General features: G+C 35.8%; 3 protein-coding genes and 2 long non-coding RNA genes across 5 annotated transcripts; 2 read left to right on the top strand and 3 right to left on the bottom strand.

Moving 5' to 3' along the window:
* Nucleotides 1-81: 81 nt before the first annotated feature.
* Nucleotides 82-964, bottom strand: LOC106386417 (mavicyanin). The gene is made up of 2 exons (XM_013826268.3): nt 706-964; nt 82-618 (listed from the first exon to the last, which is right to left on the bottom strand). The coding sequence occupies exons 1-2, from the start codon at nt 890-892 to the stop codon at nt 257-259; spliced, it is 549 nt and encodes a 182-aa protein (XP_013681722.1). The 5' UTR covers nt 893-964; the 3' UTR covers nt 82-256.
* A 2708-nt stretch (nt 965-3672) lies between these two features.
* LOC125584531 lies at nt 3673-5116 on the bottom strand. The gene is made up of 3 exons (XR_007321442.1): nt 4850-5116; nt 4678-4773; nt 3673-4319 (listed from the first exon to the last, which is right to left on the bottom strand). It is a non-coding gene; the product is annotated as an uncharacterized LOC125584531 (long non-coding RNA).
* Nucleotides 5117-6383: 1267 nt separating this feature from the next.
* Nucleotides 6384-7859, top strand: LOC106385819. Its single transcript, XR_001277287.3, has 3 exons — nt 6384-6640; nt 7134-7377; nt 7465-7859. It is a non-coding gene; the product is annotated as an uncharacterized LOC106385819 (long non-coding RNA).
* Nucleotides 7860-8067: 208 nt separating this feature from the next.
* On the bottom strand, nt 8068-10046 carry LOC106386330 (calmodulin-1-like). The gene has a single exon (XM_048753165.1). The coding sequence runs from the start codon at nt 8569-8571 to the stop codon at nt 8227-8229; it is 345 nt and encodes a 114-aa protein (XP_048609122.1). The 5' UTR covers nt 8572-10046; the 3' UTR covers nt 8068-8226.
* A 446-nt stretch (nt 10047-10492) lies between these two features.
* On the top strand, nt 10493-11278 carry LOC106385817 (oleosin G). Its single transcript, XM_013825717.3, has one exon. The coding sequence runs from the start codon at nt 10545-10547 to the stop codon at nt 11040-11042; it is 498 nt and encodes a 165-aa protein (XP_013681171.1). The 5' UTR covers nt 10493-10544; the 3' UTR covers nt 11043-11278.
* Nucleotides 11279-16799: the final 5521 nt, after the last annotated feature.

The following is a 16799-nucleotide window of genomic DNA, read 5'->3' as shown; positions in this document are numbered from 1 at the left end:
TTTGAGAATTTTTTAAAATGTTATTTTGTGATAAAAACTTAAAAATGATAGGGGATTTGCCCAAAAAATAAGAAGTTGAAATATAAGAAAATGTAAAAGAACAAAATAATAAAGGCTACAAGAAATGAAACATGTTGATTGAAACCGATCGAGACCGGTCAATGTATTTATTTGGAAAGTCACAACTCAAGAAGTAAGAACGATGCAGCCTAATGATGATTGAAACCTTTAAGGAGAACAAAATGCTCAACCGTGACTAAGCCAAACCAAAAATCGAAACAACAAGAACTGCAATGGCAAGAAAGCCAGAACTGCTGCACTGGACTGAGGTTTTAAACGCACTGCTCTTCTTCTGAGTTGAAGTCGGGAGAGATGGAGATGAAGAAGAGGAAGGAGGAGGCGAGTCTGGTGAAGACTCAATCTCCATGACTTTAATGATCATCTTCTGACCCTTTTCACAGTGGCCGGAGATACCACTAATGAAGTAAAACAAACCAGGACGGTCTAGTTTAAAAACCGTGTCTTCGTTGTTCGAATAGAGTTGAGGTTTAGTCGCCTTGCATTTTTTATACTCTTCTTCTGACACCACTAACACTGAGTCTTTTGTGTAGTTGAAACCTTCATAAAAAATCAAGAATCCCAACAAAAAAAGTTCATATATACATGTAAAGATGAAAACTGCATATAGAGAAAGAAAACACTTACGGACAGTGTCGCCAACTTTAAACCGGTTGTGTGAAGCCCAATGGTTAAACATATCTCCGTGAGTCTTAGATTGTGGTACCATCCAACCATCTTCTCCTCCGACTTCAAACTCAGTGCTTGAAACACATGAAAACATATAAATCGAAACAAGAATGACAACGAGAGTGATCTTCTTTGAGGAACTCATTTGTTTTTTTTGGATTGATAGCAAGGGAGCTCTGTTGTTATTGCTTGTGAATGCTGTGAGGTTTTGAGTTTAAAAAGAGTGAGAGACTTCGAGGTCTTGTTAGTCTTGTCCACATCTTGAGGGATACTTAACGGGTATATGTTTGACTTGGTATTTTACTTTTGTTTGAATCAATAAGATAATTTGTGAAAACAACACGACGTGAAGTTGTTGGGGGGCGGGATATCAGATTTTGTGGGATTCGTACGCATGGTTTGCTCTAGTCTTAGGCATTTCATCCAACCCGAAACATATTTGAAATTCTATGGATATATGGGTCCAAAACATTTATTCTAAAAGTTTGGAGTCGGGCAATAACCATTCGAATAGATCCGGATCCATTACTAACATTTTTAAATCCTTGCAAATATTTAACATGTCTTTTATTATACTTTAATATTATAAATATACTAGGCCAAGGCCGGCGTATAGTTTTTTTTTTTAAATATGTAATAATATGTTTGTGTTATTTACATAAAATTTAAATATATATTATTAAATCAGAATACTTCTCATGAATCTACCCCTGAAATTTCTTATTAATTACAAAACATTTCATTCCCTATTTAAATTATTTTCAGTGTTATTCGATTGACAAAAAAAACCCACTATTTTCTACGTACATTTACGTTTTGTTAGGCCCATGCAGTAGCGAAAAATCCTATTTCGTACTCAGAGATTTACAGAATCAAATCAAATAAAAAAGGAAATCCCCCAACTTGAGGAACACGCAGAAAAATATTTTAACTGTTTAACATGGTAACTGAATTTTCCAAACTAATCTTAAAATATAGACATTAAAGAAAAAATCCCCCAACTTTCTCCCCAAGTTTCTCCAAAACCTAACACATCGCTTTGAATCCGATCAATATTATAAATAGGCAACACCGGTTTCCTATTAAAACCCACACCTTCGAAGAAAACAAAAAACATAACAATGGCTACTAAGATGCAAATACAAACATCGAAAGGTCTTAATGATCAATCGGTCGTCTTCGGCGACTTGAAACCGTGGAAAAACAGTTGGTTGGTTCATGTAAAGGTTCTACACGCTTGGAAACAATACATTCAATCCGTGGAGACCATGGAATTCGTCTTGGCTGATGACACTGTAAGCGTTTTTCCCTGTATTTATTACTCGATTATGTCTTATTTACAAAGGATGGGATTAGCTACTGATTTTTAAATTTATATGTAACATGTTTAGGGGCAAAAAATTCATGCAACATGCAAAAGGACTTACATTGAAAGTAAAGGGAAGGATTCTTACGGTTGGAGCATGGCACTACCTCCGGAATTTCCAAATTACTCCTGCTGGTGGAGCTTATCGAACCACAGATAATACCTGGAAGATGGTTTTCAATCAAAATACGGTCATTACCCGATCTAATCACGTTAATGACGAGCTGTACCTGAATTTGACCGACTTTCAATCTGTTTTGTCTGGAACACTTGATGAGAATTTTTTAATTGGTAAACATATAAATATAATAGGTTTAGCCACTATCTATTGTGTAAAAATCTATACTAACGTGTACATTTTTTTTGCGAAAGATGTGCTGGGTCAAGTTATGGATTGTGCTGATGTCGAAAACATTCAGTGTACCGGGGGAAAGCAACGAAAAAAGCTTGAATTTACTCTAAGCGACATCAAGTAAGATAGCTGTCATTTTACTTCTTATGAATATGATACACCGAGTAAGATAATATAACTAACCATCTCTTCACAACTATTCGTAATGATTCGCGTTTACCATACTGTATATGGGGAAACTTAGCCGAGGAACTCCATTCTGCAATTAACCAAGAAGCCAGAATGGTTACTACACTGCTCAGGTTTGCTAAGCTTGGGAGATTTAGAGGTAAATAAGTACGCCACTACCATGTTTTGCACAAACTAATCCTTTATCAAAGCATCGTTTACATGTAGTGTATTTTTTAATTATCTACTAGGAGAACTGCAAATCTCTAATGCATTTGATGCTTCTCAAATGATTATCAACCCGTCAATAGCTGAAGCTGAAGCATTTAAAGAATTGTGACTCCATATTCTGTAACTTCGTTATCACACACAGACTACTAATTTTAATCTGTGTATTTCAACCAGGATCAATGATGATGACAAAACTTTAACCTCATTCCAAAGTAATGAGGACAGTCAAGAGGACAACAACAAACAAGGTGATCAGTCAGAGAAGCGAGGACAGCGTGATAAGTGGTTACTCTTTCCCACTAAGAGCATCCAAGAAATGATAACATCAACTCAAGTAAGCAGTTATTAAGTCATTTGACCGTCTGTCCTATCTTATCCTACATAGAACCTTTTCTCTTTGTTTTATAGTTTGTTAAATGCATTATAATTGTAGGTTGATAGATGCTTGGTGAGATGCACAGTCTATGCCATTGATATGGATTGGTCGTGGTATTACTTTGGTTGTAAAGCATGCAACAAAAGAGTGATCAAAACTGGAACCAAAGTTAAGAAATTGAATGGTAAAGAGATCACCACCCATATTTGGTGGTGTGAGACATTCAGAGACAGTGTCTTCGAAGTTTCACCAAGGTTTGAGTTGATATTTATTTTATTGACACAATATTTGTTTTACGATCTCTATTATATGTGTTAAAAATATATATATATATATATATATATATATATATATATATATTTAATCTATTATTCGTATATATATATTGATAGTGATAATCCTTTGTAGGTTCTGGCTCCACTTGATGGTCAGTGATGATACAGGCGTCTCAAAAATAATGATCTTAGATAAAGTTGCTAATGGGATTGTTGCTGAATCTCCCGAGAAGCTGTTGAATGGAAGCTGGGATGAGTTTTTGGTGAGGATGTGGAGCCTCAGAAACAAACATATGATGTTTGTTGTTAAAATTATTTGATATATTATTTCTAACACGAAAAATAAACTTTAGGAAAAGTTCTACGTTGCAGAAAGCAATATAATTCTCCTATCTACAGATAATAACACCAAATCAATCAATCAAACTCCGGTTTCAATCCTAACTAGTGATAGTCAGTTCCATTCCTAGCTTCTAAAATTCTGAAAAATGTTTAATAGTAATTTACAGATTATATCATTGCAGAATGGTTGGATACATGTCATTACATACTGGTGCCCAAGTTTTGTTTGACTTTGCCTCATGTCTTTCATCATCATACATTATATAGACTTTGTTCTGTAAAATTAAGAGAAAACATTAGTTAACCGTTTAGATTTACAAAATATTAAATATTTCACAGTAATTGTATGCGGTGAGGTTACATCTAATAAAAACTTATCTTTTCTCAAGATTGTGGTTTTCTTGATTGAGGTTGGAGTCGCATTAATAAAGTTCTACCAGTACTCTCTGTCACTACAAGACCCTGCACATGAGTCGTAAACATTAATAAGACAACAAACTAAACATATATCATTCAGCTTCTGCTTTATAACAGATTAATCAAATTATTCATACACTAATTTGTTAGTGCCTGAAATAAAAAATTAGAATAAATCATAAGAGACTCTAAATTGAGGAACATAGATTGTACAAGCATAAACATATATCATTCAGTCATTAGCATAAGAGACAGCAAATTGAGGAACATAGATTGTACAAGCATAAACATATATTATTCAGTCATTAGTATAAGAGACAGCAAATGAATTCTTTGGGACATCAGCGAAAGGAAGTAACGAAGGTGAAAGATGTTACGATGCATAATCAATTAAAAGGATTACCCCTGTTATTATCCATCTAAAAAGTTGGAAGTTGTTTTTGCTCGGAGATCTTAAGTGACCAAGCAAATCACTGATCAATCTTATTCATCCGTGATTCTGCAGAATAAAACAATTATTATGCCAAGAGGAAAGGAAATCAGATCGAAATTTTAGTTTGGCTTATGATCAATACCCGATTCATGAGAAACATTCACCAAGCAACAGTTTCGATCTTCACCAACGCCCTATCCATCAAGATCGATAGATCTAACCACTGATTCTCCCATCGATTCTTTGTCTCTATAATATCGTCTCGTCGATTCGTCAAAGAAAAATTGGATCGAGAATTTTTCTTTTACTTTCCCTTTCTGTTTTTTTTAAAGCAAACGGCCACAAAAACATAGATTTTGAAGCGACAGATTTTTTTGCTCTCTTTGGGCAATTCTGGCCCATTTTATCAGAGAAAAAGACAAATCCTAACTAAAACAAAGCCCAACACTATTTTTTTTAAAACCAACTATAAGTCAATTTAAATACATAATTATTATTAAATATTTCGGTTATTATAATTTATAAATTATGCATAAATTAAAAATATGTTGAATGAAAAATGTAAAGTCTATTATATTTTTCATATAATATTTCCTTAATAAGTTAAAATTATAAATAAATAAATTTACCAAATATATCATCACAATATGATTAAATTTATTGAGTAGAAGTTTACCGTTTTAAAATCTTTTAACTAATTAATTAGTTCACAAACAAACATTTTAATTTTAATATTAATTAAAAAAATAAAGAAGACAATATTAAAAATATTACCGATAAACAAATACAAAATCTATTAAAATATAGGTTAGACAAATATTTATTAATTTAAACAAAATTTTAAAAAGAAACGATCCCGCGCTTTGAAAACGCGGGTCAAAATCTAGTTGTATAACTATTAAAACAGAATTCTTAGTGTTGTTATTGTTTTAATCTCTTAGTGTTTGATTTTATATTGTTTTCATTTTTATTACTTTAAAGTGTTTTAAAATATTATTTTCTAAAATGTATATTGATTAAATTATCTATTATGACATTTAAAATAAATTAGCATTTAAAAATAAAATTTTAACACTAAAATATTTATTAAATTAAAATTTTAATGGGCTTAAATGATTATACATAAGAAGCATTCGACACCAAGAAAATAAACGAAAATTACTAAACATATATAATGAAAGATAAATGTGACAAATCTCCACTGAAATAATCTAAACCATCGGATAATGAAATTTATTTATCACAATGAGAATGAAGTCGAATATTTTAACATCAAATAATTTTAACCAAAAGAAAAGAAAATAAAATAAAATAAAACGAAAATAAAGGTTCACACTAAATACATAACTAAATCATTTTAAACAAAAACGGATGTTAAATTAAATACATAAAAAATTTCAAGAAGTGTGGGCCAACCCTTAATCTTAATGGAAACTTGTCATAAGATGAAGTTAATTTTTTTTCATTTTCTATCTCATCCTCAGATGCCACAGTGCCAATATAGAGTATAAAACTCCACTTTATACGAATCTTATTTTTTTTTCTTTTGTCAATTGTCAAAAGCACTTTATACGGTTTATACCCAAAAATAAAACTACAAAATTTCATGGCCACCTTGTCGTATGAAAACTAATATCTTGATTGGACGTGTTTTCATAAATGGCTTGGAAGTAATCGTACATGAATAGAATAATGGAACAGACGGTAGAAAAACACTTGCTTAGACCATGATTATCCGGAGCTCTTAAGAGCGTTTCTTAGTTTAATAAGAATAAAAAAAATGAAAAATGGCAATAAACATAAGCTACGGCTCTTAATTAAGGAACATAAGCGACGTCTTTTGTGAGTTCTATCTTCTCCCTTTTTCGATTTCTCGAGCTTCAGATTAACAAACATGGCCACCACTGGAAACAAGAATATCAACGCCAAACTGGTCAGTACCGATTTTGTATATTCTTTGTGAGATCTTTTTGTTTATATATCCTCAAATCCTGACTTCAATTGATTTTTTTTATTTTCTGGAGAATTTTGATTGGATCGTTGATTTTCCAATCTGGGAAAATTTTCTCTTGTTTCGGATCTCATAGTTTCATAAATTGCATGTTTTATCAGTATTAAGCTAGGGTTTTGTGTAAAGGCTGTATCTTTTCATGGATTATCCGAGCTGGTAGCTTTGTTTTATCATACATATAGACTTCTTTGTTTAACACTTTTTCTCAGTTCATGTCTTGTGGGTTTAGTGGTTGTGTTTTGTAGACTTATCTCTTTCATTATCTGTTTGATAGATAAGATTCTCGATGCTATTTCCCTCTAGTGAGTGCAAGTATGCTGCTTTGTTCACCTAACATTCTTTAGTTATGATTATTTTGTTCTTGGTTTAGTGGTTTAATTTTGTAGACTCATCTCTTTGATTATCTGTTTGATAGATAACATTTTCAACACAATTGCTAAGCTGGGATTTACTGAGCCAACACCAATACAAGCTCAGGGATGGCCAATGGCTTTAAAGGGTAGGGATTTAATTTGGCTATTTCTCCACCTTCTCCGACTACAAGCAATGTGTCATCTCCTTCTCCTTGTGATGTTAAAGTAGGTGAAGAACCTGTTTCTTTGACTAAGAGAAGATTCAGGTCTAAGAATATTGAACCTATACCTTTTTGGAAAATGCAGGTAATTGAGAAAAAAACTTAAAGCTTTACACTTTTCTGTATACACATTTAGTTTCTTAATTTTGCTTTTGTGTGATTTTCTGTAAAGGTGGTTCCTTTCAATGGAAAATTGGTTAAGGCCAAGAAGAGGTGCCATTGGTGTGGAACCAGAGGATGTGAGGATTTGGTTAGCTGTTTGAGTTGTGGAAGAGAGTTCTTTTGTGTAGATTGTATCGATAAAAGGTATCTTGAGTTATTATGTTTGCTCTCGTGCTTATCTTGTTTACAGAGAGCACTGATCTTTCTCATTAGAGTTTAGAATCATCATCTAGATTAGTAGTTCCATCATAGCATAGTTATAATAAGAAGTAATCCCAGTAGATTCAATTAGTTTTATGGAGCTAGGATGTAGAGACGATTAATCATTCACCTATGGTAAAATGTTAGGATACTCTTTCCTGCAATTCTCAGCTGCAGTAACTTCATTTGGGATTGTTTCTGCAACTTCCTTGTTTCTAATTTGCTTGTCTGTTTTTTTGTTTCTAAGAACCCCTAAATAAGAAACTAGCATTGGAGTGAAAAATCATTGTGTCTCTTAACTAGAATTCTTAGTTACATTTAATTATTAAAATATTCATTAAAAGACTCTAATGGGTTTGTGGGTTAATCATGCTCTTACGCTACCTTCCCTCTACTGAACATGCAATTTAGCTTCTCAAACCAATACAATTGTTTTCCATACCATAAAATCATAAACCAAAGAGCAAACATTGTTCTGCCTCAAATCCCTGTCTATTTATTATAGCCAATATCTAAACAAATCATGCGAATGTCTTAAGAGGCATTAGAAAAAGGTCATCATCATCATCCATCACTTAGCCATCATAATTTTGACAAACTCTTCATAGTTTTTCTGACCATCTCCATCAACATCAGCCTCACGGACTATCTCTTCGACTTCCTCATCAGTCAGCTTCTCACCGAGATTGGTCATCACATGGCATAGCTCAGCAGCGGAGATGAAACCGTTCTGGTCTTTGTCGAAAACCCTAAATGCTTCTTTTAGCTCTTCCTTTGAGTCAGTGTCCTTCATCTTCTTAGCCATAAGGTTCAGGAAGTCGGAAAAGTCGATGGTTCCGTTTCCATCAGCATCAACCTCGTTGATCATGTCCTGGAGCTCAGAATAGTGTGAATGACACAAATACCCGTTGATCATGTCCTCAGGACATCCTGGTCATGTTCTGTTCTCCATACTTTTTACATCATCAGCGTGGACTGCATCCTTTAAAAAAAATACAGACATTATAAATACAATTATCTATTACAATAAGAGAAAATAACAAAAGAATCTGTGACTTTTCGATCTATAGAATATAACGTTTGAAGCAAAAGTTCCATAATTTAAAGAAACAACCAACTACTTGCCCATAGACTATTCATGCAAAAAACTAATGGTGAAAAATTGAAGACCCCATCAGACACAAGTCACAACCACAAACTACCCAACCTTTCGTCTATCTGAATGAGTCATATAAAAGATCAAATTTTCTCAACCTTCCCTACCTTCTAACAATAACACAATTCCTAATAGTAAGATTTAGATCATTCCTGCGATCAGACATGGACCAGCAGAAGCAACACCAGTAAAAAAAGAAGCAGAGAAGAATGACTACCACATGGGCAAAGACAACTTCAAGTTCATTGAAGAAGTTTCCTCTACGCCGTTCATACTCAGCAGCAGTCTATAGAGACAAAAAAAAACAATACATATTAGCTAAAATAAGACAACAATTCTAATTGATTACATTGGCCTGAACCATTCAAACACTTTCTCGATGAACTTCTCTAGAAACGCTAAGAAATCGCCAAAATGTTCCAAAATTTCTAATGAAGTGGATAAGAAAGAAAAGGCAGACACCTTAGTGAAGAAACCAACACCACATTCCATGGCAAGTTTAGCCAAGAAGAGATCATCAGCCAAAAGCCTTTCCCTAAACCCAACAAACTGCATCAGCCACCTCATCACAACCGATCTCTGAAACTCAAGTAACCGACTACTCACACATATTTATACAGAAATCACTGCTTATCAGATCAAAACGAATCATTGATGACGACGTAGTGGGCGAGCGAATCAATGTGATTAATCACGAAGCCTTTATGCAGGCCGTTCAAAATGGTGATAAGAATCGCAAAAGGCATCAATCGCCGTCGCGTGAAGAGGAGAGAAGAAGACCTTTTCGATTCCAGAGAGTCACATCTCTTTAATCGGGCCGGAAACTTACCAATATCAAAGCTCAATCACCCACCAAACGATAGAAGCCGTCACGCGAAGATTCATGAAACACAAAACTTTATGTGTCAGGACGTGGCGCCGTCTCCTTCATCGACTTTCTTACCTGGCAAGTGACGGGGGCGAAGCCAAGTTATAAAGTGTGGGGGCATGTGCACCCATAATTATATTGATATGCAACTTTTTATGACTAAATTTTGTCAGATTTTGTTAGCTTAGATGGTAAAAGACAGCTTGTGCACTCTCATTTTCCCAAGTTCAATTCGTGTCCTAAGCATTTTTATTTTTGTCATCAATAGTACACCCATATGTTGTCTAGATTCGCCTCTGTTTATAGTATAAGAAAATTACATTTAAATATCATAAAATAATTCAACTCCATCAATGATTAGTAAAGATAACTTCAAAAACGTATTTGTATAAAAAATTTAATCAATATTATCATATATTTGCTTTTAGTCAATCATATATTAATACAAAATTTCACGTTTAAAACAAAATTATTATGTAACAATACACTTACTAAATATATTTATCAATAAAAAAAATTCATAAACAATGCTAAATTACTTTTACAAATAATACTACTACAAAAATATAATTATGTTTACATATAATAAAAATTAAATGAAAATATGTCTCTTTATCCTATATGTCTTTTACATTGTTGTTTTTGTTGTGGCAGATAAACCGAGCCAAACAAACCAATACTAAGCCAAATCTAAACCAAAATCTTGATCTACGACAACTAAAAACAAAGACACAATCTCCACGTACGTGTTTGCAAACCTTGCATGAGTGCCACCTCAAAGCTGAATTTGTCCTCCGTATGTTTTTACCCTTTCCTCTTTTTGTTCTCTTGTCACCCACACAAAAGCAATAATCACTCTCTACAAATGGCGGAAACGTTTTCAAGCGGCGATGCTCAATATCTCCCCATTTACGGTGGGGGTGGCACCACCGATAGCAACAGCCCATACGCTTTGCTTCTCAGCCTTCTCCGATCTCATTCACCAACCTCCTCAGAGCTCTTTAGTTACCTCGGTCTCTTCGTCTCCGTTGGAACCCTCCTTTTCCTTCTCGGCATCGCCGTCACCGCAACAGCCATAGGCTTCATAGTGTTTATTCCGTTGATCATCATCTCGAGCCCTATCTGGCTTCCTGTTTTTATCGTTGTTGGTGTGTTCTTATCGGTAGCTGGATTTCTTGTTGGAACGTTGGCCTTGGCGTCGTGGACGTACCGTTATTACCGGGGCATGCATCCGGTTGGATCGAATCAGATGGACTATGCACGTAGTCGGATCTATGACACGGCCTCTCACGTCAAAGATTACGCTAGAGAGTATGGTGGATATTTCCATGGTAGGGCTAAAGATGCGGCCCCTGGTGCTTGAGTCTTGACCTGAACCGGTCTGTATAGTCTGTTTCATGCGGTATTAACCGATCTTGGTTCGGTTATGGAGGGTGAACACGTTTTCATGTCATTATTACGTTTTATTTTCACGTTTATTAGAAGAAAAATAAGATTATATTTGGTTTATGTACAAGCTTTATAAGATTTTAATCTGGGTGCATACACGTTCGTCACTTGAAATGTTATATTTCATTTTGTCGGCGAGTATTTTACATCTTTCTAGATTTTTTTATATGATCAACTGTCTTTCGATTAGTAATATTTTAAATAATAAATATAGAAGAATCAGGAGTGTATATATAACTATATATAGGATCGCTTTTCCCAATAAATGCATGATAGATTGACAGGAGTATCTTGCTTATTTTCATACGACAGGGAAGAACATGTTAGACAGTTAGAGCACCATTAACCTCTTTTCTTAATGATTTTTTTAGTAATTAATAATAGTTAAGAGGTTGAACTTAAGAAACACTTAATTTGTTAGGTCCAATGGGGGTTCTTATTTATTTTGGGGTTTTTAAGAAAAAAATATTAAACTAAAATATTTTTAAAGATAAAATTTATTTATTAAATATAACATATTAAAATAAAACATTTTAAACATTAATTATTAAAAAAAAAATTAAAACTAAGATTAGTAAAATAAACGAGAATAATTTGAAAGAAACATGCGAGCTTAGAAGCTTAGTTGTTGTCCTGACCATTCAACCAAATCAGTTTTGAGTTGTTCATGCATGTGTTTATCACGAATTCTAGTTCAAACACCCATCATATTGCCAATATTTGTAGGGATATCAGTAGAGAATGTGAGATCGACATGTGAGCTTCCGGTGTCTTCTCCTTGTTGGAACTCTGAAACATAATACATATTGAGTGTATACATCTCGTTCGCCTTCTACTATCATGTTATGGAGTATGATACATGCTCTAATTATCTTCCCAATTTTGTCTTTATCCCAAAAAATGCTGGATTTTTAACAATGGCAAAACGAGCTTGCAAGACTCCAAAAGCACGTTCGACATCTTTTCGGACAGCTTCTTGTTGCTGAGCAAATAAAACCGCTTTTGGTCCTTGTGATATTGAAATTGATTGGATAAAAGTTGCCCATTTCGGATAAATACCGTCGGTGAGATAGTAAGCCATATGATACTCTCTTCCATTGACAGAGAAGATGACTTGCGGAGCTTGACCTTTTATTATTTCATAAAAACAGGTGAGCGATCAAAAACATTGATATCATTTAAAGTACCTGGAGGTCCAAAAAATGCATGTCATATCCATAGATCATACGATGCAACCACTACAAGAAAACATAATCTTAACGAGGGCGGTTTTCCTCGCTAATTCGTCGTAAAAGAGGCTTTACGACGAATTAGCGAGGAAACGTGTTTGCTCGTTACACGTCCGTCGTAACACATATTTCCTCGCTAATTCGTCGTAACTTAGCGAGGAATATATTTCGTCGTAAAGACGAAGTAGAACGATTCGTCGTAAAGACGTCGCTACAATTCCTCGTAAGGACGTCGCTACAATTCCTCGTAAATAACTCGAAAACAGTTTCTCGTAATCTACACGTAAATACCTTGAAATATTTTCCTCGCAAAATACACGTAATAACCACGAAATTATTTCCTCGTAAAATAGTCGTAAACATTTCCTCGTTATTTCCTCGTAAAGAATTCCTTGTAAAATACTCGTAAACTGTTTCTCGTCATTTCCTCGTAAGATTTCCACGTAAAGAGGTCGTACTTTAGCTACGAATTTACTTCGTTTTTATTATTTTACAGAATTTTAAAATATAATAAAAAATAATTAAAATTATTTAATTTAATAATAAATTAAAATTCAAAATAAAAATAAATTCATATGAAAATATTTTATAAATAAATAAGTTTTGAATTTATATAATACAACAACAAAAAAAAAACTAAGGGTCGTTCATCGCCCGGTAGAATTCATCACTCCTCCTCGTAACATCCGCCTCGTTATGTACGTCGTCGGATGACTCGCCATGAATGGGATGTTGTTGTCGCATGTTCCTCAACATGGACTCCCATTCCGGATTTGTGGCCGCAATAACGTCCAAGAAGCCCTCGACTCCACCCATACGAGATTTTGTCGCGGTCAACTCGTTACGCAGCTGAGCGGACTCTCTACGCAGCTCCGTGACTTCATCATCCCGTCGCTGACCGTAAGACGATGTCGCTCTCGGAACATCATTGACGGAACCAATACCCAACGTCCGTCCCTTTTTTTTAGGGACAACCTTAAAAACAAAAAATAAATATTGTAAGTAAATATTTAAAGTTAAATTAAATGATTAATTAAAAGTTAATTTTTTTGAAAATTTACCTCCTCGTAAATCTTATCCACTTCAAGTGTGGATAAGGTGACGGGTAATCCGTCGGTAGACTGCTGGGTCAGCTGAGTCTGGCGGTCTTCAACCCGAGCAACTACGTCGTTGTAGATTTGCTCGGACTTGCCATCTACAAATACGCCCGCCTTGTTCTTGTGGGTCCTCTCGTAAAGTTCCATAAGAGACGGGAGATGTCCCGTCTCTTTGGCCTAAAAAAACAGTTAAGAAAGTTAGAATAAATTAATATAATTATTAAAAAAATTATTTAATAAAATATTTAATTACCATTTCCAAACGGACACCGGCGTGGGGTTTTTGGCCCGTAGTGTGAAGCATCGGCCCGTTCCCGTGCTCATCGACCGTGTTACGGGAGTTAGAGCAAGCCTGGGCGATTCTAATCGAATCAGGAAGGCGCCAATAACGGATGAGGCCATCCCACACGTCCGTGGTGAGCTCAGCGGGTTTGCCACGCTCATACCCCTTCACGATCCAGTCACCCTTCCAGTTGGAGACCGTGTCCAACAAGCGAACTTTCGCTTTCGCGTTAAACTTCTTCCTCACCCTCTCAGTGATCCCCAAAGCCCAATTATATTTTTGCTGTTGGAAAAAATAAATTAACAATTAGTTTCTTAGAAAGTATATATATAAATCATGAAAAAATTAAAATATATATAATTAATTAATAGAAACTTACAGCGTAAATTTTGAACCACGTCTTTCTGACGTAGTGAGGCGTCTTACTCCAGTTTGGATGTGGCATGGAGAAGTAACCCTTGATCGTGTCGGTTACGTCCGATGCAAGACATCCGTCAACCCCCCACCTGGAAAATACAAATTTAAAATATAAATTATTTTTTAATGTTATAAAAGATATTTAAACGAATTAAAAAAATTAATGCAACATACCACAACGTTCCGTCCGGTCGGTCTGGGTCGATGACTGGTAAACCTTCTCTGCCTGGCAGACTGAGAATGTCCTCTACCGTGTACTGCGAGTAAGGAGCACTCGGAGGCACCATCAGATCAGGATGAATATCAGCGACCATCGGAGGTGCCATCGGAGGAGGCACAGGAGGAGGCATCGAAGGAGGCACATGAGGAGCCGATGGTGCACTAGAAGAAGTAGACCCAGAGACTCTCTGAGTGTACTGAGTCTCGGGGACAGTCTCCTGGCCCGAAGAACTGGGAGCGGAAGAAGAGGCCGGGTCTAAACGACTACCCGGCTCACCGAAGATCTCTCTATAATGGGCAGTAAGTCTTCCTTTTCGAACCTGGAAAAAAAAATGAAATTTTTGAAATTAACATCAACAATATATTTTCCAACATTATCCACCTAATCAACACTAAATAACATAAAATCCGCAAACCTATCTAAATTCCCTATACTAACCACCTAATGTATCCTAAACTAACCAAATTAGAGAGGAATCATGCTTACCATTGCTACGAAATGGAGAGGAAGTAGAGAGGAAGTAGAGAGGAAAGAAAGAGTGAGCGGTCGGGTGTATATATAAGATTACATATCGTCGCAAATTCGTCGTAAATTTACGACTAAATAGCGAGCAGTTACAAAGGCCCGTCTTTTTTTTACGAGGAAATTGCGAGTAATCACAAAGGCCCGTGTTTTTTTATACGTGGTATTAACGACGATTTACTTTACGAGGAATTAACGAGGCTTGCTTTCCTATAAATATACCCACAACTCTCACTCTCAAACCATACCCAAACTCCCAAATCACACTTTATCTCAAATCACAATCCTCAAAAAAATCCTATTCAAATTATAAATATTTGAAAAAAATAGGAAAAGGAGAAGATATTAGAATTCATGTGGGCGAGACTTACGTATTATAATTGCTGGAAGTCTTGCCACATGTTAATCTGGTATTTTTCTCCTTTTCTTTTTTTTTTCAAGTTTGTACACAACGAGATATTTACGACGATTTGTGCTTACGTGGAATTAACGGGTTTATGTATAAATCCGTTTACGTGGTCTTTACGACGATTTGTGCTTACGTGGAATTAACGAGTGTTTTTTTTACGTGGACTTTACGACGATTTTTCTTACGTGGAATTAACGTGATTTATGTTTAAATCTTTTTACGTGGTCTTTACGACGATTTCATCCTACGTGGAATTAACGAGTGTTATGTTTAAATCCCTAGAACCCCAAACCCGAAACCCGAAACCCCAAACCCCAAACCCCAAACCTGAAACCCCAACCCCGAAACCCGAAACCCCAAACCCGAAACCCCAAACCCCAAACCCGAAACCCCAAACCCCAGATTCCTTATTTTCTACTTCATATATTCCAAACCCCCATCTTTAATTTTCTACTTCATATATTCCAACCCCAAACCCAAAACCCAAAACCCGAAACCCCAACCCCGAAACCCGAAACCCGAAATCCGAAACCCGAAACCCCAAAACCGAAACCCGAAACTCGAAACCCCAAACCCGAAACCCCAACCCCGAAACCCGAAACCTCAAACCCGAAACCACAAACCCCAAACCCGAAACCCCAAACCCGAAACCCGAAACCCGAAACCCAAACCCCATCTTTAATTTTCTACTTCATATATTCCAAACCCCCATCTTTAATTTTCTACTTCATATATTCCAAACCCCCATCTTTAATTTTCTACTTCATATATCCCTAGAACCCCAAACCCGAAACCTGAAACCCGAAACCCCATACCCCAAACCCGAAACCCCAAACCCGAAACCCGAAACCCGAAACCCCATATTCCTTATTTTCTACTTCATATATTCCAAACCCCCATCTTTAATTTTCTACTTCATATATTCCAAACCTCATATTTAATTTTAAGTTTCGTCGTTATTTCCTCGTTGTCTTACGTGGTTTTTACGACGATTTAACCCTACGTGGACTTTACGACGATTTTATTCTACGTGGACTTTACGACGATTTCATCCTACGTGTACTTTACGACGATTTCATCCTGCGTGGACTTTACGACGATTTCATCCTACGTGGACTTTACGACGATTTGTGCTTACGTGGAATTAACGAGTGTTATGTTTGAATCCCTAGAATCAGAAAGCCAAAACCCGAAACCCCAACCCCCAAACCCCATACCCTAAACCCGAAACCCCAAACCCGAAACCCCATACCCTAAACCCCAAACCCGAAACCCCAACCCCCAAACCCCATACCCTAAACCCGAAACCCCAAACCCGAAACCCCAAACCCGAAACCCGAAACCCGAAACCCAAACCCCCATCTTTAATTTTCTACTTCATATATTCCAAACCCCCATCTTTAATTTTCTACTTCATATATCCCTAGAACCCCAAACCCCGAAACCCGAAAGCCCAAACCCGAAACCCAAAACCCAAAACCCGAAATCCGAAAC

The sequence above is a fragment of the Brassica napus genome, chromosome C3, assembly GCF_020379485.1.
Source record: "Brassica napus cultivar Da-Ae chromosome C3, Da-Ae, whole genome shotgun sequence".
In the NCBI taxonomy this organism is placed as follows: Eukaryota; Viridiplantae; Streptophyta; class Magnoliopsida; order Brassicales; family Brassicaceae; genus Brassica; species Brassica napus.
This window is presented reverse-complemented; position numbering and strand designations above follow the sequence as displayed.